Consider the following 26,111-nt stretch of genomic DNA (forward strand, 5'->3'; position numbering starts at 1 on the left):
TAACCCCATAGATACCAGTAATAGCCCCCTTCCCAGTCGTGACAACCAAAAATGTCTCTACACATCACCACGCGTCCCTTGGAGGATAAAATTGCCTTCAGTTGAGAACGACTGCTTTAGATATTTGTCTTTCCCAAACTGCAAAGTTTTGTGCTTTTTGGACTACCATTATAATATGGAGGCTTCTCTATCAAATTGATTGTATTGTGCTTTTCTGGATTTTTTTTCCAGCTCTGGTTAATGTCCATGTTGAATGGCAGTGACAGCTATTTTTATAGCCTCAGTGTTTCAGGTCAGCTGCATCATTTGTGGGTGGCATGAGTGACAGATACCTTGAAATCTTAGAAGTATTTTTTTCTAATTATAAATGCCCTATATGTGTACTGGAAAAATGTGGACAATGGAAAAATTTGGGAAGAATGTTTTTTTATCACCCCAAAATCCATCACTTTAATGTTACTAATGTAACTAATGTTGGTAAATTGGTTTATGGCCTTCATCTGTTTTCTATATATTTTATTTCATGTAATCTCACTGTAAAACCAATTTTTAGTTTTTTTCCATTTGACGTGTTAACATAAAGTTTTCCCCTTATACATGTTTAAATGATTGAATGAAATATAATATTAATATGCTTTAATTATTCCTCTTTTGTTTGATAGCCAGGTTTCAGTTATTATTATTTTTTTTTAAAGATTTTATTTATTTATTTGACAGATAGCGAGAGAGGGAACACAAGCAGGGAGAGCAGGAGAGGGAGAAGCAGGCTTCCCGCAGAGCAGGGAGCCCGATGCGGGGCTCGATCCCAGGACCCCAGGATCATGACCTGAGCCAAAGGCAGACGCTTAACGACTGAGCCACCCAGGCGCCCCTCAGTTATTATTTTTATTATGGAGTTTTAATGGACATTTTTGTCCATAATTATTTTCTGTGTTTTGGATTATTTTTCAAAGATGAATGTTGGAAGTAGAATTCCTGGGTCAAAAGGTGTGAATATGTTTAAAGCAGAGCCTCAGATTATGTTTTAAACTGCTGCGTGGCCCCACAGAAGGCAGTGAAAAGGAGCTCCTTGCACTGACCATACATTTCAAAAGTCTGTCTCTTGGGCATATAGAAGGAAAGGGCTGTGTTTAAGTTAATCACTTTTCCTTGCCTGCCTGTTCTTCTGTGGGAATATTAATGGGGAGTCAAGTAGCCACCAAACCACAGACTTAGATTCCAGTCCCAAATAATCCCAGTTGGGTTAACTTCCAGACAGTGCTCCTTTAAAAGGGAGTTTCACCCAAGGAAGGCATTTACTTTATACATTTGTATTTTGCCTGGCTTACAGTCACCGTTAAAATAAATCAGCATGCTGTTAATCATTTTGGTTGAGATTATACTAGGAATAAGATCTGAAAACTGCCGTCAAATTACTGTTCCCAAGGGTGCAAGGTGAGGGCTGGTGCACGTTTCATTTCTGCCAAAACAAAGGCATACTCAGTGTGGGAGGTAAGGAAGAAAAGAATGCCTTTATAAAGTCTCTACCCTGAATAGAGGATTAGAAAATAAACAGCTGAATAATATATCCAAATATAAGACATTGAGGTGCATCATGAAGTTACTCCAAGATTGCATTGTATTTATTTATAGTTTTGCTTTGCAAAAAATTTTATTCTGAAGTACTTTGAAAAGTATACCACTTAGTGAAGACTTACATATTGTCTTGAGTAGTATGGGTGCCTAGAAGCAGAACCTGAGACAGTACTTGAACATGTATGATTTATTGAAGGAATGCTCTCAGGAGAAACTGATAAGGGAGTGAGGACAAGAGGGTAGGGAAGAAGGAGCTAAAGTAAGGATGTGGTCTTAGGGAAGTCTAGCCTTATCATGTTTTGGGTAGAGTGGGGGGAGGATGTAGAACTGGTTGCTGGCCCCCACCGGGAGGGAGACTGGGGGAGTATAATCTCCCTGACAGGACTCCTGCGCTTAGTGAGGGGGACAGCTGTGAACCATTAGCAGCCAACAGGCAGTAGCTGGGAGGTGGATATGTTGGCTAGGTAAAAGGGATCTGGCTGGGGCACCATAGCGTCTGTTACTCTTTCGAATGTTTACTTTGTGCAGGACACTGTGCTAAGACTTGAGAGTAAAAGATGAATGTGACATAGTCCCAGCTTTTAAGATGGTTGTGGTCTAGTGGCAGGGCTGACCATGTAAAGAATATTTACAGTATAAGCAAGGTGCTTTTTACACTGGCAAAAGCATGCACAGAGACTCAGAAAGCAAAGGAGTGAATAATTGTGGGAGAGGGCTATCTGGAGACCTTCACTGAGGGGATTCAACAAAGAGGTAGGACCAGGTTAGGGGCAAATGGGCTGGTCAGGGTTAACAAAGAAGGAACTGTAGACAGAGGGAAGAGCTCCGTGCAAAGGCCATCAGGTATGAGGTAAGATGTGTTCATGGAATCTCACTGGGCCTAGCATGTGCTGGAGGTAGGGAACAGCAGCTGATGAGGCCTAACAGATTGGAACCAGAATACTGTGGGCCTCCAAGGTCACGCTGAGGAGGCTGGGCTTAGAAGGGGCAGCATTCCTGCTGTCATCCCTCCCAGCCTGCCTAAGGTCTCAGGGTCAACTTGGAGTACCCATTCCTGATATACCTGCCAGCTCTGCCCTCTGGTGGCCATGTGGCTCCAAGCATGTCCCTTAAATGTTTCTGAACCCCAGTTTCCTCATCTGTAAAATGGCTGGTTGATGATGGTGATATTTATAGGACTTTTGTAATTAGAAATAATAAATAAAGACAGATCTAAAGATTTACTATCATTGTGCTGCATGTACTGTTCTTTGTAATTTTCCTACAGTGATTAAAACAGCAGTGCTATCACAGAAATGGACAGACAGATCAATGCACTGTAACAGCCCAAACCCAAAAATTTTGCTTGCTGTGTTTTCTTTTCTAAAAATCATTAACAACCCACTTTCTTATTTCCCAGGACTGGTGTTACTGGTGTTAGTTAATCTGTTTCCTAGACTCTTTACTGATAATGCAAGATTTTTTTGTTTCCATCTTTCATAAAAAGTGGTTGTTACTGTAATCGTTTTTAAAAACACAAAATTTTGCAGCTTCTTAAAAATTTGCACCTCCCTTGGTCATGAACAGTTTGATAACCAATAACCAATGGAAACAATGGAAATTACTATATTGTACACCTGAAACTAATATAGCATTGTATGTTAACTAACTGGAATTAAAATAAAAACATAAATATTACATACATAAAAACATAAATAAGAACATTAATTAATCAATTAATTAATTAATGAAAAGAAAATGGGGATACTGTTTTAGCCAAAGTTCCTAAGACCAGAACTTCAGATGAGAGGAATATCTATCTCACAAGAAGTCATGGATCTCCTGAAACTCAGGGAAGAGGAGAGAGGGTAGGGTCCGTGCTCAGTTGGCTTTCTTCACTGAGAGTTTTTGGAGAATATAACTATTTCTTTTATGGCATATGCTACCTTCAATCCCAGTATGAATTATCCATCTGGAGGTAATGTTCAATAGACAAAGAACTTTTCTATTGCTAACTCTTCTTAACTCTGCCTAAAAACTCTCATTGGTAAAATGCTACAATAACTTTTTTTTAAAGATTATTTATTTATTTGACAGAGAGCACAAGTAGGCAGAGCAGCAGACAGAGGGAGAGGGAGAAGCAGGCTCTCTGCTGAGCAGGGAGCCCGATGCGGGACTCGATCCCAGGACCCTGGGATCATGACCTGAGCTGAAGGCAGCCCTTAACCAACTGAACCACCCAGGCGCCCCTAAAATGTTACAATAACTTTTAAAGGTCTTTTTAAGCTTTATTGAGGTATAATGTATATACTATAAAATTCATGTATTTTAAGTATACAATTCGGTGAGTTTTGGTGTATTTACAGGGTTTTGCAACCATCACCGCTGTCCAATTTTAGAATATTTCTGTCACCCCCCTCGCAAAAAAAGCTTCATGCTCATTTGTAGTCAGTCTGCATTCCCACTCCCAACCCTAGGCAACCACTGCTTTAGACATTTTGTATAAATGGAATCACACAGTAAGTGATCTTGTGTTTATGGCTTCTTTCACTGAGCATAATATTTTGCTAAGTTTTTTTTTTACATGTTTTATGTATGTTTTTCATATTATAGCATGTATTAATACTTTGTTCCTTTTTACTGCTGAGTCGTATTCCATGGTATGGTTGTACCACAGATTGTTTAACCATTTACCTGTTGAGAGACATCTGGGTTGTTTCCAGTTTGGAGCCATTATGAATAAAGCTGCTATAAACATTTGTGTACAGGTTTTTGTGTGAACATAAATTTTCATTTCTCTGAGCTAAATGCCCAGGAGTGCAATTCCTGGGTCCTATGGTAGTGGCATGTTTAATTTTTAAAGAAATAGCCAAATTGTTTTCTAGAATAGCTGTACCATTTTACATTCCCACCAGCAGTGTATGAGTGATATAGTTTCTTCACATCTTCACCATTTGTGTTATCACTATTTTTTAGTTCAGTGATTGTGGTCTTAATTTTCATTTCCCTAATGGCTAATGATACTGAGCATCTTTTCATGTGCTTATTTGCCATTCATACTGCTTTTTGATGAAATGTCTGTTCAAGTCTTTTGGACATTTGGATATTCTCCAACCATTTTCTTAAAAGATTTATTTATTTATTTGAGAGAGAGCAGGGGAAGGAGCAGAGGGAAACAATCTCAAGTAGACTCCTTGCTGAGTGCAGGGCCCAATGCGGGGCTCAGGCTCAATCTCATGACCCTGAGATCATGACCTGAGCCGAAATCAAGAATCAAACGCTTAACCGACTGAGCCACTCCAGCACCCATTTTTAACAGAATCATTTGTTCCCTTACTGTTGAGTTTTGAGAGTTCTTTACATATTCTAGATACAAGTTCATTGTCGGATGTGTGGTTCATAAAGATTTTGTCCTGTTCCGTAGCTTGTTTTTGTATCTTCTCAACAGTCTTTTGCAGAACTAGTTGGGTTTTGGTTTGTCGTTGTTGTTGTTTTTCATTTTGATGGAGGTCGATTTTTCTTTGACAGATCATGCTTTTGGTGTCAGGTCAAAGAACTCTTTGCTTAGCCCTTGATCCTGAAGATTTTCTCCTATGTTTTTCTAAAAGTTTTATAGTTTTACATTTAAGTCCATAATCCATTTTGAGTTAACTTTTGTATAAGGTATGAGACTTAGGATGAGGTTCATTTTTTTTTTTTTTTTTTTTTTTTTACTATCGTGCCAGTACCATTTGTTGAAAAGGCTATCCTTTCCTCTGTTGAATTACTTTTCTACCTTTATCAGAAATCTGTTGGGTATATTTGTGGAGTATATTTACTTTTAATAATGCAAAAATATATTAGGTTGTGGTTGGCAGGATGTCTATGCCCTAATCCCTGGAACCTATGAATATGTTAGGTTACATGGCAAAGGAGAATTAGGGTTGCTAATCAAATGACTTTAAAATAGGGGCATTATCCTGAATTTTCTGGGTGAGCCTGAAGTAATCACAAAGGTCCTTAAAAGTGGAAGAAGGAGGCAGAAGAGAGGGTCAGAGAATGAGGTGTGATGACAGAAGCAGGGTCAGAGACATGCAGTGTTGCTGGCTTTGAAGATTGAGGAAGATGGCCAAGATCTAAGGAATGTGAGTGGCTTCTAGAAGATGGAAAAGGCAAGGAAATGGATTCTCTGCTCGAGCCTCCACAAAGGAATGCAACCCCACTGATACCTTGATTTTAGCCCAGTGATACCTGTATCAGACTTCTGACCCACTGAACCGTAAGATAATAAATTTGTGTTGTTTTGAGCCACTGAGTTTGTGGTAACTTGTTACTGCAACAATGAAATACTAATAAATCTGTATTTTAGAAAAGCTCCCATTGATAACAGGATTTTAAACGTTTGGGCATAGCATTTCTCTGGAAAGTTTACATATATGGAACATCCCAATGATATCAGACAAATGAAGTTCTACTCAATAGGGAATAAGTGCATTCAATAGGAAATAATTAGAAAATATACTACTTTTATTTTCGTTTTAATTTCTGTATTCGTTGTGACTTTAAATTACACATTACTTTTTGATATATTTTATATATAATATTTTTTATATTTTGTTACTGTTGTTGGTTTTGTTTGCATTTCAGAAGAGCCTTTGAATGTCTTAAGTTTTACGCTAAGGAGCCAGATGTAGCCCCCAGAATTTATATGATAGGAGGGTAATGTTCTATTTAAAGAAATAGCCTTCAGGGCACCTGGGTAACTCAGTTGGTTAAGCGTCCAACTCTTGATTTCAGCCCAGGTCATGATCTCAGGGTTGGGAGATCAAGCCCTGTGTTGGGCTCTGCATGGGCATGGAGCCTACCTAAGATTCTCTCTCCCTCTGCCGCCCCCCTCCTCCCTCCCTCTAGAAAAAAAATAAAACAAGTTTATAAAAAATAGTCTTCAGCTTTCACAATATATACAAACATTGAATCATTATGTTGTACACCTGAAACTAATTTAGTGTTATATGTCAGTTATATCTCAATTTTTAAAAATACTCAGTTGACTTTAACAGTAGGACAAATAGAAATTTGATCAATGATTTTGATACTTGTGCTAATCCTGTTAGTTTTTTTAAGAACAGCTTTTATTGAGATATAATTTACATACCATACAATTCAACCATTTAAAATGTACAACTTCATGATTCTTAATATATTAACTGATACGTGCAACCATCACTGTAGAGCACTTTGAATATCTTATCTACCTTCTGACTTCACTGTTTCTGATGAAAGGTCAACTGTTAATCTTATTGGAGCTACCTTATAAGTGAGGAGTCACTTTTCCCTTGCTACTTTTAGGATTTTCTCCTTGTCTGGCTTTCAGCAGTTTTACCATGATGTACCTGTTTATGGATCTCTTTGCAGATGGTAGTGGTAGTGGTGGTAGTATAAATGACTTAGAGTTTGTTGAGCTTCCTGAATGTGCAAATTAATTTTTTTCAGTAAATTTGGGGATTTTTCAGCCATAATTTTTTTAAAGATTTATTTTTTTTGTATAATTCTTTTTTTTTTCAAGATTTTATTTATTTACTTATTTGACAGAGAGAGACACAGTGAAGAGAGGGAACACAAGCAGTGGGAGTGGGAGAGGGAGAAGCAGGCTTCCCACGGAGCAGAGAGCCCAGTGCGGGGCTCAATCCCAGGACCCTGGGATCATGACCTGAGCCGAAAGCAGACGCCCAACGACTGAGCCACCCAGACGCCCCATGTATAATTCTTTTTTTTAAATATTTTATTTATTTATTTATTTGACAGAGAGAGCTTGCACAAGCAGGGGGAGCTGCAGAGGGAGAGGGAGAAGCAGGCTCCCCCCTGAGCAGGAAGCCTGATGTGGAGCTCGATCCCAGGACCCTGGGATCATGACCTGAGCTGAAGGCAGACGCTTAACCGACTCAGCCACCCAGGCACCCCAAGATTTATTTTGGAGAGGTGGGGGGGTTGGGCAGAGGGACAAAGAGAATCTCAAGCAGACTCCGCACTGAGCTCAGAGCCTGATGCGGGGCTTGATCTCACGACCCTGAGATCATGACCTGAGCTGAAGTCATGAGTTGGACACTTAACCTACTGAGCCACCCAGGCGCCCCAGCCATAATTTTTTTGAATATTTTTTCTGCTCCTTTCTCTCTCCTTTCCTTCTGGTACTCCCATATATGTTGGTACACTTAATGGTGTCCCATATTTCTCTGAGGTTTTATTCATTTTTCTTCATCTTTTTTCTCTTCTGTTCTTTGGCTTGCATAGTCTCTTTTGATCTATTTCAGGTTCACTAATTCTTTATTTTTCCAGTTCAAATCTGCTGTTGGGCCCCTTTAGTGAATTTTTTCATTTCAGTTATTGTACTTTTCAATGCCAGAATTACCATTTGGTTCTTTTTTATACTTTCTACCTCTTTATTGATAGTCTTACCTTCCTTTACTTCTTTACCTTCATTTCTTTTTTTAAAATTATTTAAGATTTTATTTATTTATTTGACACAGAGAGAGAGGGAGAGCACAAGCAAGGGGGAGTGGCAGGCAGAGGGAGAGGGAGAAGCAGTGCTGAACAGGGAGCCCGATGCGGGACTCGATCCCAGGACCCTGAGATAATGACCTGAGCTGAAGGCAGACACTTAACTGACTGAGCCACCCAGGCGCCCCCTTCCTTTATTTCTTTAATGATGTTTTGTTTTGTTTTCTTTTGTTTTTTTTAGCTCTTTGGACATATTTATATGGCTAATTTGAAGTCTTTACCTGTCAAATCTGATATCTGGTTGCTCTCACAGGCAGTTTCTATTGCTTTTTTGTCTGCTGTGTAGGTCATACTTTCCTGTTTCTTTGTATGTCTCATAATTTTTTGTTGGAAACTGGACATTTTAGATAATATAATGTAGCAACACTGGGTACTGGCATTCCCCCCCCCCCGCACCCCCGCCCAGGGCACTTTGTTATTTGCTTATTTCTTTAATGACTGGCTGGATTATTTTACTAAAGTCTATTTACTCCCCACTTTTTTTTTTTTTGAGGGGCAGAGGAGGTGGGGGTAGAGGGAGAGCGATAAAATCTTAAGCAGGCTCCATGTCCAGCACAGAGCCCTGACACGGGGCTCCATCTCACTACCCTGAGATCATGACCTGAGCCAAAATCAAGAGTCAGACACTTAACCAACTGCACCACCCAAGTGCCCCTATTTACTCCCCATTTTTGCCCTGCAGTGTAAGTCTTGTTGTTTCTTAGGGGTGCAGCCTTTGTTATGCCCCAGTCACCCTGGGATGACATTGGTTTTGGCAGGGCTCTTTTTGACTTTTCCCTCACCACACCACACTGTTAAGCTGAACTGGCTGATTGCTCTGTTGTTTTTAATACCCTGGGACATAAATTGTTCTACAAACTGATCCAGTCAAACTAGAGCTCCTTCAAAGGGATAGTTCCTGAGATCAGTATTTGAGATTTTTTTCTGACCCCAGGATTGTTCCTCCCAGCTCTCTCTTTCCCTGGTTCTCCAGCATGCTAGCCAGCCTAGGCTCGAACTTCTCCACACTCGGTTGCAAATGAAGTCAACTCCCAATGGGGAGAGATTTCGAGCCCTCTCCTCTATGGTCTACTTCTCCCCCTGGGCAAAGTCTCTGAGCCACAGCTCTAGTGTAGAGGGTGGGGACAATGATGTATTTCCCTCTGAGTGGTAGCCCCAGGTCTCCTAGGTTTGCCTCTCCTCATGTAGAACCCCCACTCGATGAGCTGGAGTCAGGGCAGTTGGAGCCTCAGTATTCTTGGTGGCACCACAGCCAAGGTATAGCCTCCATCCCAGGAGCGGGGGCCATCTGGAAGAAGGAAGGCCCAACCTCTCAGCTACTCTTGTCTGGAACTTAACCTCAGCAACAGGTAGCTGGGGCAGGATGAAAAATGCTGTCATCCTGCTCCTCCCAGGAGGAAAGCCTTACACCTGGGAGCTGAGGGAGAGGGAGCTCTGTGTTCTTGGCTGCACCAGTCTGGTATGAAATCTGTGCTGGGAGAGGTCCAAATACCACAAATTCTTTCTTACTGAGTTTTAGTAGATTTTCTTTAATAAATGCGTCTTCATTTGCTGTATGCCCTTAAAGCCATTGCTAGAGACTTTAAATGAATAGCTTTTTGTTTCTTTTTAAAGTAATTTTCACCAGTTTCACTGGGGAGTGGGTTGGTGAAGCTCTTCACACTGTCATGCCAGAAGTGGAACTTTGTTAGCTTTTTAACACAGTTTTGTTTCTGTTCCCCGTAATTGCTCACAATGGCCTTGTACTAGGGTTTCTATCTCCTTTGTAGATTCTGAGTGGCTCAAAGGCAGTAGCTCTGACCTTTATTCCTTGTGGAATCATGATCGCCTCTAATAGCATTTTGTATACTGTGGCACATAGAAGACTGTCAGTTACTCATTGTATCACTGTCTTTTCTAGTTCATTTCTTCAGTACTTGCTTTGTAACTTGGAGCACCTTCCATTCTTCTATACTCTAGTGCTGGTGTGTTTCCAGAAAAGTTGTGCCTCTTTTTTATCTGCCATTGGCCACATATACACAAGGAAGGGCACTTAAGTTTTAAGTTTTAGTCAAACCCATTATACATTTTTCACAATATTAGGAGCTTTCTTTTTTTTTCAAGTGCTGATGATCTCTCTTTTTTTAAGATTGTATTTATTTGTTCATTTGAGAGAGAGAGCACATGTGAGCAGGGGGAGGGGCAGAGGGGAAGGGAGAGGAAGAGGGAAAGGATCCCAAGCAGACTGTGCACTGAGTGCAGAGCCCTACGTGGGGCTCAATCTCAGGACCCTGAGATCAGGACCCTGAAACCAAGAGTCAGACGCTTAACCAACTGAGCCACCCAGGCACCCCTATAGGCAAAAATGGGGAGTAAATAGGGGCACCTGGGTGGCGCAGTTGGTTAAGTGTCCGACTCTTGATTTTGGCTCAGGTCACCAGTGAAACTGGTGAAAATTACTTTAAAAAGCTTTCCTGTGGTATGTGTGTGTGCGCGTGCGCGCGCGCGTGTGTGTGTGTGTGTGTATAAATTTTAAATTAGGCTAGTTGTTTGGGGGATAGGGGCAGGGAGAAAGAAAGGGAAAAAGGGCAGACAGAAAAGCAGTATGGTTGTGCTCTTAAAGGTGGGACATGCCTCATTTGTTCTTTCTTCAGCCAACTATGTCTCATGCCTTTTGACCTTGGCCCTTGACAGCTCTGCCTTGCAAATGCTTTTTCCTTTCCTGCTCCTCCGCTACTGGGGTTCCCTAGCTGGTGATGGCCACATGGCTACCCACTTTTGTTTGGGTGGACAGTGGTCATGTGGTCCCCTCTGAGGCAGCCAGTTCTGGACCATTGATACAGTGCTGCTTGGGCATCCTCCTAAGGCTCATATGTGGCCTCCTCAGTCTTTGTTACCCTCCGTGTTGGAGAATTTGATAGTATCCTTCTCCCATCACTGTCATTTGAGAATATTTTTGGCAGAAATAATTTGATTTGTGTGATTTGCCTGCTGCTGCTTCTTGGGATCTATAGGGCAGTGTTGACTGCCTTTGAAACGGATGTGTGTGTGTGTTGACTGTTTTATTCAGTGTTGTTCTCTTTCCCAGGATGCTCCAGGATGAAACGCCATAGAACACTCAGCAGCAGTGACAGTTCAGACGAGAGTGAGTAGAACCGGCCAACCGTTGGTAACTCTGTATCTATACTCTTTGAGGGTTTATTCTTTGACTTGAAGACAAGCTGTTTCATGTTTCTTTCAGTGGTTAAAAAATAACGTATCTAGGAAGGAAAGCTTAGGGTACTATTTTTCTTATTCATTTAAATTTCATTAGAAATAGGTGGGAAAATTGTGGGGTTTTTTGTGGCATATAGCATTTTATTCTTTACTTTTCATTTACCAAAACAACAAAAGCCAAATCTAATAATGATTTAACAGTACTTTTCTAGAAAGGACAAAAAGTATGAGAGCATAAATTATAGGCCCTACAATTCCAATTGTAACTAGGTATTAAATGTTTGACTGGGTGAATCATCATTTGTAGCATTTGGGGGAGGGCTGAAGGATACACAGATTACTTGCCTCACATTTTTAGTTTTTCCAGTTGCTTTTGCAGATACTTTTTCTCCAGGTGGAATGTGAATCATATTGTTACAAAATGTTGTGAAGTATGACTACACCAAATCAAACCTCCTCAGCATTAGCACTGTTGAAGCTTTTACATGCTGGGAGGTCATCTATAAATGTCGTTAAACACCATTATGAGTCTTTCTTGATTGCAATTTAACTGTTTTCTTCAGTGGTATGAGATCACTGTGCTCTTCTCCATCATACCTTTCATATTCTCTTGGATGACATTTAGTTTTGTGACATTTAGTAATATTAGCAAGTCTCAGTATTTTTTGTCTAATTATCTTTTGCAGGTCCTTCCACTTCCTTTACTTCTGGCTCAATGTATAGGAGCAAGTCAAGAATTCCAAATGAACACAAGAAGCCTGCTGAGGTGAGATCAGATATTTAATTTTTAGACTTAAAAAAAATAGATAGCTGCCTTCTGCCTACATACGTACAATGGCCAATCTTAGAGATGTGAGGATTAAACTATGTGCCAAGGGATAGACTTGTTTTCTTATGAATTTTTTTGGTTTTTAAGAAAGATTCCGTTTTCTTATCCCTTTGGGAAAACAGTAATCATCACACCGATTTCATTTTGGTGATGACATTTAGGTGCCTGGCTTTAGAATATAAAGCCAAGAAGTCAAAGGGAGCCAGACTTGGGGAATTGGGAAGGACCCAGAGATCTGGCCTTGATTGGAAAGAGCTAAGTTGGCAGGTGGAAGGCAGTGCAAGTAGGGATTGATGGGAAGATTATGGATGGAGAGGGGAAAGAGAGGTTGAAGATCTGAGCTTTGGGCTTTGATGGGTCTTTATAGACTTCAGAGCACTGACAGCCCACAGAAAATAAATCATTCCTTGTGAGGCTGGTCATCCTCTTTTTTAAAAAAAGATTTTATTTATTTGAGAGAGAGAGAGCATGAGAGAGAACATGAGAGTGGGGGAGGGGCAAAGGGAGAGGGAGAAGCAGAGTCCCTGCTGAGCAGGGGTCCTGACTCGGGGCTCAATCCCAGAACTCTGGGATCATGACCTGAGCTGAAGGCAGACGTTTAACCAACTAAGCTACCCAGGTGCCCTGAGGCTGGTCATCATCTACCCCAAGGGCAGCAAAATGCCAGGGTTGCACTTGGACTTGGTAATGGTTTTGCGGATCCTATAGACTTTCCTCTATGATAATTAAATGATGAAAACTGACATTGTGTGTCTTCACTTCTGTGAGTAGACTTCTTTAGCTGCAAAGGAAAAGGAGTGTATTAGTTAACTATTGCTACATTACAAATGATCACAAAACTAGTGGCTTAAAGCAGCAAACATTTATTATCTCAGTTTCTGTGAGTCAGGAGTCTGGGCACAGCATACCTAGGTTCTCTGTTCCAGGTCTTTCAAGACTGCAATCAGTGTGCTGACTGGGCTATGTTCTGGAGGTTCTACTAGGGAAGAATTCACTTCCACGCTCATTCAGGTTGTTGGCAGAATTCATCTCCTTGCAGCTACAGGACTGAGATCCCTGGTTTTTGCTGGCTTTTGGTGGAAGACTACCCTCTGCTCATAGAGACTGCTCCTAGTTTTTTGCCATATGGCCTTCTCCATACATCCTCTCAAAACATGGCAGCTTACTTTTTCAAAGTCAACAAGGGGAGAATCTTTTGCTCCAGTCTGCTAAGACTGAGTCTTTTTTTTTTTTTAAGATTTTATTTATTTATTTGACAGAGAGAGACACAGCGAGAGAGGGAACACAAGCAGGGGGAGTGGGAGAGGGAGAAGCAGGCCTCCCGCCGAGCAGGGAGCCCGATGAGGGACCCGATCCCAGGACCCTGGGACCATGGCCTGAGCCGAAGGCAGACGCCCCAAGACTGAGTCTTATATAGTATAACACAATCATGGGAGTGACATCCCATCACATTTGCCACATTACATAACCTAATCAAGGAATTGACATTCCATCACATTTGACATGTTCTATTGGTTAGAAGCAAGTCACAGGTTCCACCTACCCTCACACAAGATGGGGCAGGGAGTGCGTTGCTTTAGGGTGTCATCCAGAGAGAGCATTTCTCTCTCTCTTTCTCAGAGGTCACTTTTCATTTCCATCTGGTCACTTTTCATTTCCATCTTTTGCTTAAGATCTTTCTGGGCACAGTAAAATATCAGAGTGTGTTTATATGTGTCTGTTTCAAGCAGAAATACTTAGGGAATAAAATGCACATAAACAGGAACAGAGCAAATTTCCCATCTATCCAGAGGAGGCTTTGACTATAGAATGGTGAGAAAGAAATTTTGCTACTTTTCCATTTAGGACAGCCAGTCCTAGAACATAAAGTGACTCAGTAGCTTTGGGTCTTAAGTCCTGATGCCCTCTAGTTCAGTGAGAATAGCAGTCTTTTGTTGCAAGGCATAGGGGACCTGGGCTACTGGAAACAAATTTTTTACTTTATATTTCACATTCTGTTATAAAAGAGAGAACCTAATATTGTAGAACAAAACTAGCTTTGGCATTAGAAGAGAATGATTGCATGTTTTGCCTTGCTGGCTTATTTCATCTCTCTGACATAATTTGTTTTGTCATTATAACATGGGACATTATCACAGCTACCTCTCATAGCTACCATTTATTGAAATTTTATGTGCCAAGAGCTTCATATTAGACAATCTGATTGTTTCCCAAAATTAAGCAATTATAATAATCTCCTTGGGTGCTTCCTTCATTTAAGAAATTTTTTATTAATGTCAGTATGGACTCATGTACATTTATTTTATACTTGAGGCTATAATCCAATACTACATAATTTATTGTGTTGCTCAAATTGTTTCATAAATCAGTGAAATCATCTCATATTTTTCTCTTCAATTCCATTGATTTCTGTTCTTAGTTTTATTATTTTCTTTCTTCTTGCTTTAGGTTTACTTTGTTCTTTTTCTAGATTCTTGAAGTGGGTGCTTCGGCTGTTTGAGACTTTTCCTCCTTTTTTTTTTTTTCTCTTTTCTAATGTAAGAATTTTAGTTTTATAAATTTCCCTTTAATTTTTTTAAAGATTTTATTTATTTGAGAAACAGAGAGAGAGAGTGAATGCGAACAGGAGGGAGGGGCAGAGGGAGAAGGAAAAGCAGGCTCCTTGCTGAGCAAGGAGCTTGATGCGGGGTTCAATCCCAGGACCCTGAGATCATGACCCAACCTGAAGGCAGATGCTTAACCAACTGAGCCACCCAAGCACCCCTATAAATTTCCCTTTAAACACTTCTTTAGCTGCATCCCATTAATTTTGATATGTTTGTTTTCATTTTTATCCAGTTCAGTGTATTTTTTATTCTTCTTAAGACTTCCTCTTTGACCCATGGCTTATTTAGAAGTGTGTTGTTTAGTTTCCAAGCACTTGGAGACTTTCCTGCTATCTTTCTGTTATTGATTCTAGTTTGAATCCAGTTTTGATGGAGAACATTATTTCTCCAATTTCACTTATTTTACATTTGTCAAGGTTTGTTTTATGGCTAAGGATATGGTTTTTTCTTGGTAAATGTTTCATTTTATGGTACTTGCAAAGACTGTGTATTATGCTGTTGTTGGGTCCTACTGGTTGACAGTGTTCTTCTGTATCCTCACGGATATTCTGCCTACTAGTTTTATCAGTTGTTCAGAGAGGGCTGTAGAAGTCTCCAACTGTAATTATGGATTTGTGTATTTCTCCTCTACATTCTGTCAGTTTTGCTTTATATATTTTGAAGCTCTTTTGTTAGGTGCTTACATATTTAGGACTGCTATATCTTGGTGAATTTAGCATCATTTAATGTCCCTCTTTGTCTTTGATGATTTTGTTTGCTGTGGAGTCTGCACTATCTAATATTAATATAGTTAGTGGCTTTCTTTTGATTCATGTTAATATTGTATATTTTTCCATCCTTTCACTTGTAACATATGTATGATTATATTTGAAGTGAGTTTCTTATAGATGATGTATAGTTGGGTCATTTTTTAAAAAAGATTCGTTACTTGAGAGAGATCACGAGTTGAGGGGCAGGGCTGAGGAAGAGGGAGAGAGAATCTCAAGCAGACTCCCTGCTGAGCGCCAAGCCCGATGCAGGGCTTGATCCCACGACCCTGAGCTCATGACTTGAGCAGAAATCAAGAGTTGGACGCTCAACCCCCTGAGCCACCTGGGTGCCCCTGGTTGGGTCATTTTTTAATCCACTCTTTCAGTATCTTTTAATTGGACTATTTAAGCCACTTACAGTTAATGTAACTTTGGGTATGATTTAGTTTATGTCTGCCATTTTGTTGTTTGTTTTCTATTTGTTCTCTCTGTTTTTTGGTTTCTCTGTTTTATTTTCTGTCTTCCTGTGGATTACTTGAACATTTTTTTGAATTCCATGTTGACTTTTTCTGTAGTGGTTTTGAGTGTATGTCTTTGTGTAGATTTTTAGTGGTTGCTCTTGGGAAGCAACCTTTAAAAAGGAGGACTTTTTTTAATGTGGTCTCTACATTTTATCACTTCAAGTGAAATACAGAAACCTTAACCACTGGGGCACCTGGCTGGCTCAGTCAGTAGAGCCTGTGACTCTTGATCTCAGGGTCATGCATTCAAGCCTCATGTTGGTTGTGGAGTCTATTTAAAAAGAAAAAAAGAAAAGGAAAGAAACCTTACCACCATCCAGGTTCATTTATCCACCCCCCCACCTTTATAGTATAATTGTCTTAAATATTCTCTCTACATACTTTGAGAACTGTACTAGACAATGTTGTAATTTTTGCTTCAACCAACAAACATTTATAAAACTCAAGAGAAGGATAGTTTATTATATTTACCCATATTTTTATTCTTATTCTTCCCTTATTCCTGATGTCCCAACATTCCTTTTGTTCATTTCCTTTCTGTTTAAAGAACTTCCTTTAGCCATTCTTTTAGGGTAAGTCTGCTGGTGATCAATTCTCTTAGTTTTCCTTCATTTGAGAATGTCTTGGTTTCACCTTCATTCGTGAAGGATATTTTCACTTGATATAGAATTCTGGTTTGACAGTACTTTTCTTTCTGCACTTGAAAAATGTGCTACTTTCTTCTGGCCTCCATGGTTTCTGGTGAGAAATCTGCTCTCATTCAAATAGTTGCTCCCCTGTAGGTAATCAGTCATCTCTTTTCCAGTTGCTGTCAAGATTTTTCTTTGTCTTTATTCCCAAAGTTTGATTATGATGTGCATGGGCATGGATTTCTTTTGGTTTATGCTGTTTGGAGTTTGATCAGCTTCTTGAATCTAGGTTTATATCTTCTGCCAATTTGGGGATGTTTTCAGCCATTATTTCTTCATCTATTTTTTCAGCTCCACCTTCTTTCTCCTCTTCTTTTGCGACTTCAAATGCATGAATGTTAGATCTTTTGTTATTTCCCCACAGGTCCCTCAGACTCTTCTCTTTTTTTCAGTATGTATTCTTTCTTTTGATCAGATTGGGTAGTTTCTTTTGTTCACAAATTCTTTTTATTGTGTTAATTCCATTCTTCTATTGAGCCTCTCCCATGAGTTTGTCATTTCAGTTATTGTATTATTCCATTTCAGATTTTTTATTTGGTTATTCTTTACATCCTCTATCTGCTGAAACTTTCCATTTGTCTCAAAAGTGTTTGTAATTTCTTATTGAAGCACTTTTATGATGGCTGCTTTAAACCCCTTGTCAGATGATTCCAACATCTGTGTCATCTCAGTGTTGGTGTCTATTGACTGTCTCTTCTCATTCCCAGTTCTTAGTATGATGAGTGATTTTCTATTATATTCTGGACTTTTTTGGTATTATATTATCAGACAGTAAGTCTTATTTAAATCTGTTTTAGCAGGCCTCTGTAGTAACCAGGCCAGTGGGGAGGTGGGGCACTGACTCTGTACCACCAGTTGCAGAATTCCTAGGCTTCCCATCTTAACTTCTGTTAGTCTCTAGGAAGAAAGTTCTGTTATCTCTCTGGGACAGGAGAGGGGTGTCTCCCTACTACTTGGTGGGGGTGGAAATCCCCACCCTGTTGCCTCTACTGATAGCAGCAGGGGTGGTGGTGGTGGTAAGGGGTACTACATTACTCATGGGTGGTGGTGACAGTCCAGGCTCCCTACCCAGTCTGTGCTGATCCCACATTAAGGAGGAAGGATACTTTGTTATTGTTGGGTGGGAGTGGATGTCAGGGCCTCTAAGGTGATGTCCGCTGATGCCACAACAGTTGCTCTTTTCAAAAAAAAAACCACTTTATACATCTTTTATGAAATACAATTCTTATACCATACAGTTCATCTACTTAAAATGTATAATTTAGTAGGTTTTAGTCTAGTCACAGAGTTGTATAACCGTAACTACAGTCTAAATGTGGAATTTCATCACCCCAGAAAGAAACCCTCTACCAAGGGCACCTGGATGGCTCAGTTGGTTAAGCGACTGCCTTCGGCTCAGGTCATGATCCTGGAGTCCCTGGATCGAGTCCCGCATTGGGCTTCCTGCTCGGCAGGGAGTCTGCTTCGTCCTCTGACCCTATCCCCTCTCAGGTGTTCTCTCTCTCTCATTCTCTCTCTCTCAAATAAATAAATAAAATCTTTAAAAAAAAAAAAAAAAAAGAAACCCTCTATCAATTAACAGTAACTCCCTAATTCCCCGACTCCCAGCCCCTGGCAACCACTAATCTAACTTCTGTCTCTATGGATTTGCCTGTTCTGGACATTTCATATAAATGGAATCATACAACATACAGCCTTTTGTGTCTGACTTCTTAAACTTAGCATAATGTTTTCAGGGTTCATCCATGTTGTAGCATGTGTCAGTAGTTCATTTATTTTAATGACTGAATGATATTCCATTGTATGGGTATATCACATTTTATTATCCATTCATTAATTAATGGACATTGGGGTTGTCTCCATCTTTAGAGTATTATGAATACTATGAACATTCATGTACAAGTTTCTGTGTGGACATACGTTTTCAGTTGTCTTGAGTATACACCTAGGTGTGGAATTGCTGAGCCATATGGTAACCCTAGTTAACCATCTGAAGAAATACCAGGCTGTTTTCCAAAGGGGCTTCATCAGTTTACACTCCCACTACCAATGTAAGAGAGTATTTGAAATGTGTTACTGCTGTGGGCGCCAGAGACTTCCTTCTAATTCTTCTGGTGACTTTGTTTTTGTCTCCTGTCTTGGATTAGAATCTTCCCTTTGTGCTTGTCCTCAGAGAGATTCTGTCTTTTGCAGCTCTCCCGGTATAAGCCATAGTTATTATCACTGGAGGCTTTAGCATGGTGGTAAAGTACTGGGGAACTAACCTTCTGATTACTCTCAGTCCTTGAGATGTGTAGTGGTTCTGTTTCTGGGGGTGAGATGGGGAAGTGGACTTTAGGGGTAGGGCTTTTTTTTTGTCCCTGCCTCCTATTCCCCTATCTGCCTGTAGCCAGTATCTTCTGGTATGCTCAGTCTCTGTCCTTAAGGTTCTCCCTCCTCTAGATTAAGGCTTTTTTCCCTTGTGTAACACAGGGAGGCTGAGCTTGGGTGCTTTGCCCTTCTTCCCAGCACTAGTGAAATTACACCAGTGCCCTCACCTGATAGCCTTCCCATGCAGCTGAAGCTTTTTGTTTGTTCAGTAAGAGAGCCAGGACACAGAGCACCAGGGACTCAGACAGCACCACTTGAAGGGGGGGGCCTTCTCCAGGTTTTCCACCATCTTCCCTATAAGAGCCTAGTTGGGTTTCTAGAGAAAAAGCTTACAAGAGGGTTGGAACCCCCTCTTACTATAGCCCTCAGGAACTTCATTCTTTCTTGGTTGTCCTCACTTTGCCCCCAGCAATTTGTCAAAAGTTCTGGGTTAAATGTTCCTGCTGTGGCTTCTGCCCCAGGTAAGCAAAAGCTCCTGTCCTTGTGTCTCCCTGCAGGCGTGTTCATCCTTCCTTGAGTTGGCCATTTGTCCCGCGACTCATTTCTCTAAAGGGTTCATGAAAAAATCGTTAATTTGCTCCCTATCTTGCCTTTTTCTTCTTGTAAGGATGGGAGTTTCTTTTTTTCTGACTGAAACCTTTTGTTTGTAATGGGAGTTTGTCACTGAAATGCAGTGTAAATGATTGTTTTCACTGGGGCTTTATCAGCTGCATTAATAGGTACGTATTTTCTTCGATGTTTAGTGCTTCATTAGTATTCTTGTTTATGCCTACCCCTGATTTATCCTCTAGGGAAGAGTTTTTGGGGTGTGTGAATTCCACGTATGGTTCAGGGGCTTTGGTAGTTTCTGCAAATTGTATACAGGCTTTTGAGGGTATGTTTTTAATGTGTGTTTGTGTGTATGTGTATGCTAGTGCCTTCATCTGATTCTCAAAAGGGCCCATACTCTTAGAGATGTTTTTCAAAAGCCATTGCCCTAGAAAAAGCACATAGTACTAGACGACTAATTTGAATGTATTAAAAAGTCTTCTATTCTTTCTCAAAAGCCAGGATATTTTCACATACATTAGTCCGACTGGTCTATAAAACATAACCTATCTTAAAGGATTGATGGCGGGCGCCTGGGTGGCTCAGATGGTTAAGCGTCTGCCTTTGGCTCAGGTCATGATCCCAGGGCCCTGGGATCAAGTCCCGCATCGGGCTCCCTGCTCAGCGGGGAGCCTGCTTCTCCCTCTGCCTCTCTCTCTCTCTGTCTCTTATGAATAAATAAAATCTTTAAAAAAAAAAAAAAAAAGGATTGACGGCATATCATCTGTAGTTCCATAGTCTCATTTATTATGTCTAAGACTTTCATAGCAACAGAGTCAAAGCTCACATATTTTAACTTGGCAGAGAACACTGCAACACTCTGAAATAGAGCCTGTATTTCTAACATGCTTGATTATTTGGTTTTCTGACCTGCAGGAGATAAAAACTACCAAGCTTGCAAATGCACACTTACTGTACAAAAAAGGGATAGTGAGGGATGGGAGAAAAACTTGCAAAGTAAACCTCAGATGTCATCTCTTGTGTGAAAATTGCCCAGATCTCCAACTCAGACTCAATTGCTCCCCCTCCTCCATCACCGGGATGCACACTACCTCTGTTGGGTAGTGGGTAAGGGAGGTAATCAAACCTACCTAAGTTGCCCAAAAGTACATTGCTTTATGGTAATTGATGTTTCAATTGATGTTACCGCAAAGCCATCAAAAATGTCCTGTTTGTTCTTTGTAAGAAAACTGAGAATTATTTTAAGCTATTTGAAAAATATTTCTGTGAAAAAATATTTACATGATCTTTAAAGTTTTAAACTTAGAAATTGAATAAGCTTTGCTCCTCTGGAGAAATTAACGTGGGACACGGTATTTTGATAATACGGGTACCTTTTGTCATCATATAAGAACAAGTTTGTATTCTTTGCTAGGTTTTCTCTGCTTTAAGTGGTTGATTCTTTTAGGTAACCTGAACATCTTTTTTTTTTATCTTAAGATTGTATAATTCTAAGAAAATCACTTACAGTTAATTCCTTTTGATTAAATATAGTTACCACATTTGCAGCTGTTTTTTGGTGCTGTTGGGATGACACATCTGTTTGTGGTCATTTATGTATAGTTTCATATTTAAGTGACTGTGAATCAGAACTAATCCGTTTCTCTGCTACATTCACATGAACCAGACAGTTTTCCCTTTTGTGTCATACAGGAAGTAAATGTTTTGACTTTTCCTCTAAAAAATGTCACAGAAATGTTCAGACTAGCTATGCTTTAACAAACTGCCCACTGAGAGATGTTAATGAAAGCAGTAAAAGCCAGAGCTGTCCATGAAGGACATTTTCATTTTGTGGCTCTGGCAGGTTAAGCATTGATATTCTAATTGATTCATAGTGAGGCCTCCTTTGTTTCTGCATGCATCTGAGGGGCCAAGATGTACATGCACTGTTGGACTTGGCATAGCTTCTGGGCTGTATGTTAGCCTGTGAATCCCCTCTTTGACCATAAATGAGCAGATATCTGGTAAGTACAAAGCTTTTTTGTTTCAGAAACTTTTGGGGAAACTACCAGTGCATATAAAATAGGCACACAATTAAGAACTTGTAAAACTTCTCAACTTCATTACCTAGGTCAATGTCAACATCTAGAGCCTTCATTCATAATCTTTAATTTAGCATCAAATGCCATGTTTTATTTTGTGAAGTTTCTGCACTACCTTGTGGCCTATAGAGAGTTGGCTAGAGTTTTTGATGGGCCTCATGCTTGGGAATCCTATCTTTGGGAGCTAAACCATGCATGTTTTAGTTGAGCCATGAACTCACATCTCCTTTATCCCATCAGTAATTACTTTTATGGACTAGATAGATAGGAGAACTTAGCTGTATACTTCTTTCTGGTTTTAGAGGTAAAGCTGAGACTATGATGATGATGATGGTAAAATAATAACCACAGCTAGAATTTATTTAGCAATTACCATGAGCCTAATACCATGCTAAGCCCTTTACATGAATTGAGCCATTTAATTCTTATAACAACCTCTATGAGGTGTTGTTGTTATCCCCATTTTACAGATGAGTAAACTGAGACACAGAATTTAAATAATTTGTCCCAAAGTGGTTGGTGAAACCAGTAGACCAATTTGGGTAGTGTGTCCCTGGGCCCATATTCCTTTCTTTAAAGATTTTTAATTTCATTTTTGACTGTATAAGACATTTGCCTGGTGCAGACATCCAACTGTGACACAAAACACATTCAGAGAGATCTAGCTTTTGTCTTTCTCTCCTCACTGTGTTCTCCCCCACTCCCAGAGGTAGCCATTTTTTAAAAAAAGCTTTTGGTTTATCCTTTTATTGTTTCTTTATGAAAATACACAAATACGTGCATATGTGTATGCCACCATATGTGTATAGAACTCACACCTCTCTACCCAGGATACATTAACGCTATTTTGTTTGCCTGTATTCTTTTTTTAAAAAACCCCCAAATTCCTTTTCTTATCAAAAGCAGATTCATGAGACCAGTTTGGTAAATATATTTCATATCACTTTGCAGATATCTGCTTGAGTACTGAACTGACATTCCTATCCCTTCTTCAGCATTTTATGTTCTGCCTCATGCTTGGGATGTTTCTACAGCAAGATAAAGCAGACTCTTGTGCTCTGCCTTGAGTAAAAGTGCTTCTCTAGAAACCTTGGATTTGATGCTATTTAATCTGGCTATGTTATAAAATTGAAATCAGGCTTATCATATAGGTCTGCTGTTTTTCTCTAAAGGTGGAAGGAAAATTATAATAGTCATTAGATCTAGCCTTCATTCTTCATTTTAAGAAAAATAGGTCTGAATTGATTGGTGTTCCTGCCATCTGAGGTTTCCCAGACTTCACAGAATGTCTGTTCCCTGGAGATTTGGTATTTCTGAAGCTGTGGACAAGGGCCAGATTTCACTGGCCTCTGCTTTTATATGTCTTTGTCTAGAGTCTTCAAGTTACTCTTCTGTTTGGTAAACATGTGTATTAGTTTCCTAGGGCTGCTGTAACAAATTACCACAAACTGGGTGGCTTAAAACAACCGGAATTTATTTTCTCACAGTTCTGGAGGCCAGAAGTCCAACATTGGCTAGGCTGTGCTCCCTCCCAAGACTTTAGGGGAGATTCCATCCTTTGCCACTTCCAGGTTCTGATGACTGTCAGCATTTATTGACTTGTGGATCAGTGAGTCACTCTAGTCTGTCTCCATGGTCACACTGCCTCCTCCTTTTCTGTCTTAAATCTCTCTCTGCCTTTCTTTTGTAAGGATACTTGTCATTGGATTTAGGGCCCACCCAGATGTTCTAGGATGATCTCTTCACCTTAGAATCCTTAAATTATTTATCTCTGCAAAGATCCCTTTTCCAAATCAGGTAACATTCATAGATTCCAGAAATTAGGATGTAGACATATCTTTTGGGGGGGGGCGCCGTTCAACCCACTGCAGTATGTTTCTAGGCTACTTAGGAAACTATACAGAACAGATTTTTATAAGCAGTTATATCAAATATAAAGACATGGCTTAAGCTACATGATGAGATGGTGTGACATTATTAAGCCCTAAGCATGGTTTGCAATCAGTTGATTTATTTTGTGAAGTGTATCACATGGGAAACAATGAAATATTTTATTTTATTTTTTTTTTTTTAAAGATTTATTTATTTGACAGAGAGAGACACAGCGAGAGAGGGAACACAAGCAGGGGGAGTGGGAGAGGGAGAAGCAGGCTTCCCGCAGAGCAGGGAGCCCGATGCGGGGCTCGATCCCAGGACCCTGAGATCATGACCTGAGCAGAAGGCAGACGCTTAACGACTGAGCCACCCAGGCGCCCCAACAATGAAATATTTTAGGAGGTTGAAAATACTTAGCCCTAGTATTCTTTCCAAATCTAAAGTAGGATTTCCCATAGCACTCTCTTTCCCAAAGACAGTAGTTTATTTAGCACAATTGTAAATTGCCACCACTACTTAACCACTGGCTCATTAAAGGCACTCTAGTCTTTTATAGAAATGGACCAGTGTTCAGGAAAAGGGTGATTGAGTTTCTCCCCCTAGCCATCCAGAACACTGAGCTCTATGCAAAACATGTTAAATGGATATGACTGTGATCTCTCTTACCCCTTATACAAAGCATTATGTAATAAACCACCAGGTTTTTTTTTTCTGTAGACAGCTTTCTCCCTGCACAGCACCCAATTAACTTTAATTGGCTAGGATTCTTGGTAGGGAGGTCATTTTGTTGCCACCTGGCCACCAGCATGCTTAAGGTTGGTTTCCTTCTCTACTTTGCTCAGATCATATTAATTCTTAATCTTCCCTAAGTGAAAAAGCAACAGGCATTTGCAGAGCTGTCCCTGCAAAGAAGCAAATGGAATGAGTCTTTATTCATTTAAATGGCATCATTTGATTATGTGATAGTTCAGTCCTATACTCTGAAATGTCAGTTTAAACAGAACTGCACCAATGGAGAATTACTGCCTTATTGGATCACGCTCTGTGCCTCTACTTTCATGTTACATAAAATTTGAACAGTGTTTCTCCTCAGAGAACCTTTATTAGCATTAAAGGCTAAAATGTTTGATGGGTAGCATTTTTCCTTTGATCTTCCGGAAATGTGGACATGTTTATTTTCCACCTGCCAGTGGATGGTTGATTTTTTTCAGAATTAGAAATGAGTAGATGAGGTATATACCGGTGTATGTATACTTTCATGTGAAAGTGTGTTCCCTCATTCCTTAGACTTCAACTGGGTCTTCATCACTGACATCATTGCCAAGTTAGCTTAAGACCTCTTACATACTTTTTTCTGTTGTTGAAAAGGGCAGAATCACAAAGCTTAGGCTTCCACAGCCATTTAAGTCGTGTGTCCAGGCTGGTGAGCATATTTCCATGCCCCTTAGTCACCCAGGGACCCTTTCAACCAGAGGATAACAGTACATCAAACTTCAGATGGATCCTCGTTCCAATATTGTCAGTGCCTAATTGTGCTTAGAGTGCAGAAAATGAACTATGGGAAATCTCTTTGTTTCCCCAAGTCCAAGTTGTTTCTGTATTCATATCATCATCCTCTACCTCTGGCCTTTGAACTTTTCACACAGCTGGGGCTCCCTTGCCAGGGGTAGGGTTAAGGCTCACACTGGGGTCCTCTTGGCTGCCACAATAGACATTTCATTCCTATCCTCCTCACCCCTGAGGAACTCACTGAGAACAATAAAAACTGATAAACCAGATAGGTTAAAAAAGAAAATGAAACTGAGGACATTTTTAAAGATCAGAGTACAAAGATAACAAATAGACTACAACTATAAACCTTCTTAAATGCAAAAAAATGTAATTAAAAGAGCAAACAATACACATCTGATAGAGACAGATGCATAAGGAAATTAACACATAATTATCAATATGACAGAGTTGAGACCAAATATCTGAGACATGCCAATAAATATTATGAATGGGCTTAACATCTATTAAAGAAAAAAATTTTTACGGCTCACAAAACAAGATGCAACTATATGCTGTATACACTATACCTGAAACACCTATTCAGAAAGGCTAAAAATAGAGATGGACAAAGGTATACCAGGAAAATGGTAGGAGGAGGAGTGAGCCTGATCTCAAAGTAGAAATCAATCAAGCCCCCCAAAACAAAGAAGCCTTTTTAGTGCTAAACACCACAATTCACCGTGAAGATGTGATACTTAGGAATATCTATACACTGAATAACACAGCAACCACCTCCATGGAGCAAAAACCATGGAAGAGTCAAGGAGACGTAGGTAGAAACGCACTAATTGTAGGAGGCTTTCATATACCTCTCTCAGTATCAGACAGAGTAAGTGAACAAAAAAATAAGTGAGGAGATAGTTATAAACAACTTAAGCAGCTTAGTAAGATACAGATGATGAATATACATCAAACTTGAAACTTTGATATTAGAGATAATAGAGAATGCACCTTCTCAAATGTCTATGATACACATACGAAATATGACCAACTATTAAGTCACAA

General features: G+C 39.9%; 1 protein-coding gene across 1 annotated transcript in view; it reads left to right on the top strand.

Moving 5' to 3' along the window:
• JADE3 (jade family PHD finger 3) overlaps positions 1-26,111 on the top strand; it is a 134,978-nt gene that overhangs the window by 62,595 nt on the left and 46,272 nt on the right. Inside the window, exons 3-4 of the mRNA XM_032426740.1 lie at positions 11,159-11,215; positions 11,973-12,052. Coding sequence (XP_032282631.1) covers positions 11,170-11,215; positions 11,973-12,052 — 126 coding nt within the window. The 5' untranslated portion in view covers positions 11,159-11,169. The remainder of the gene's footprint in view (positions 1-11,158; positions 11,216-11,972; positions 12,053-26,111) is intronic.

Source organism: Phoca vitulina, unplaced genomic scaffold (assembly GCF_004348235.1).
Source record: "Phoca vitulina isolate PV1807 unplaced genomic scaffold, GSC_HSeal_1.0 scaffold35, whole genome shotgun sequence".
Lineage (NCBI taxonomy): Eukaryota > Metazoa > Chordata > Mammalia > Carnivora > Phocidae > Phoca > Phoca vitulina.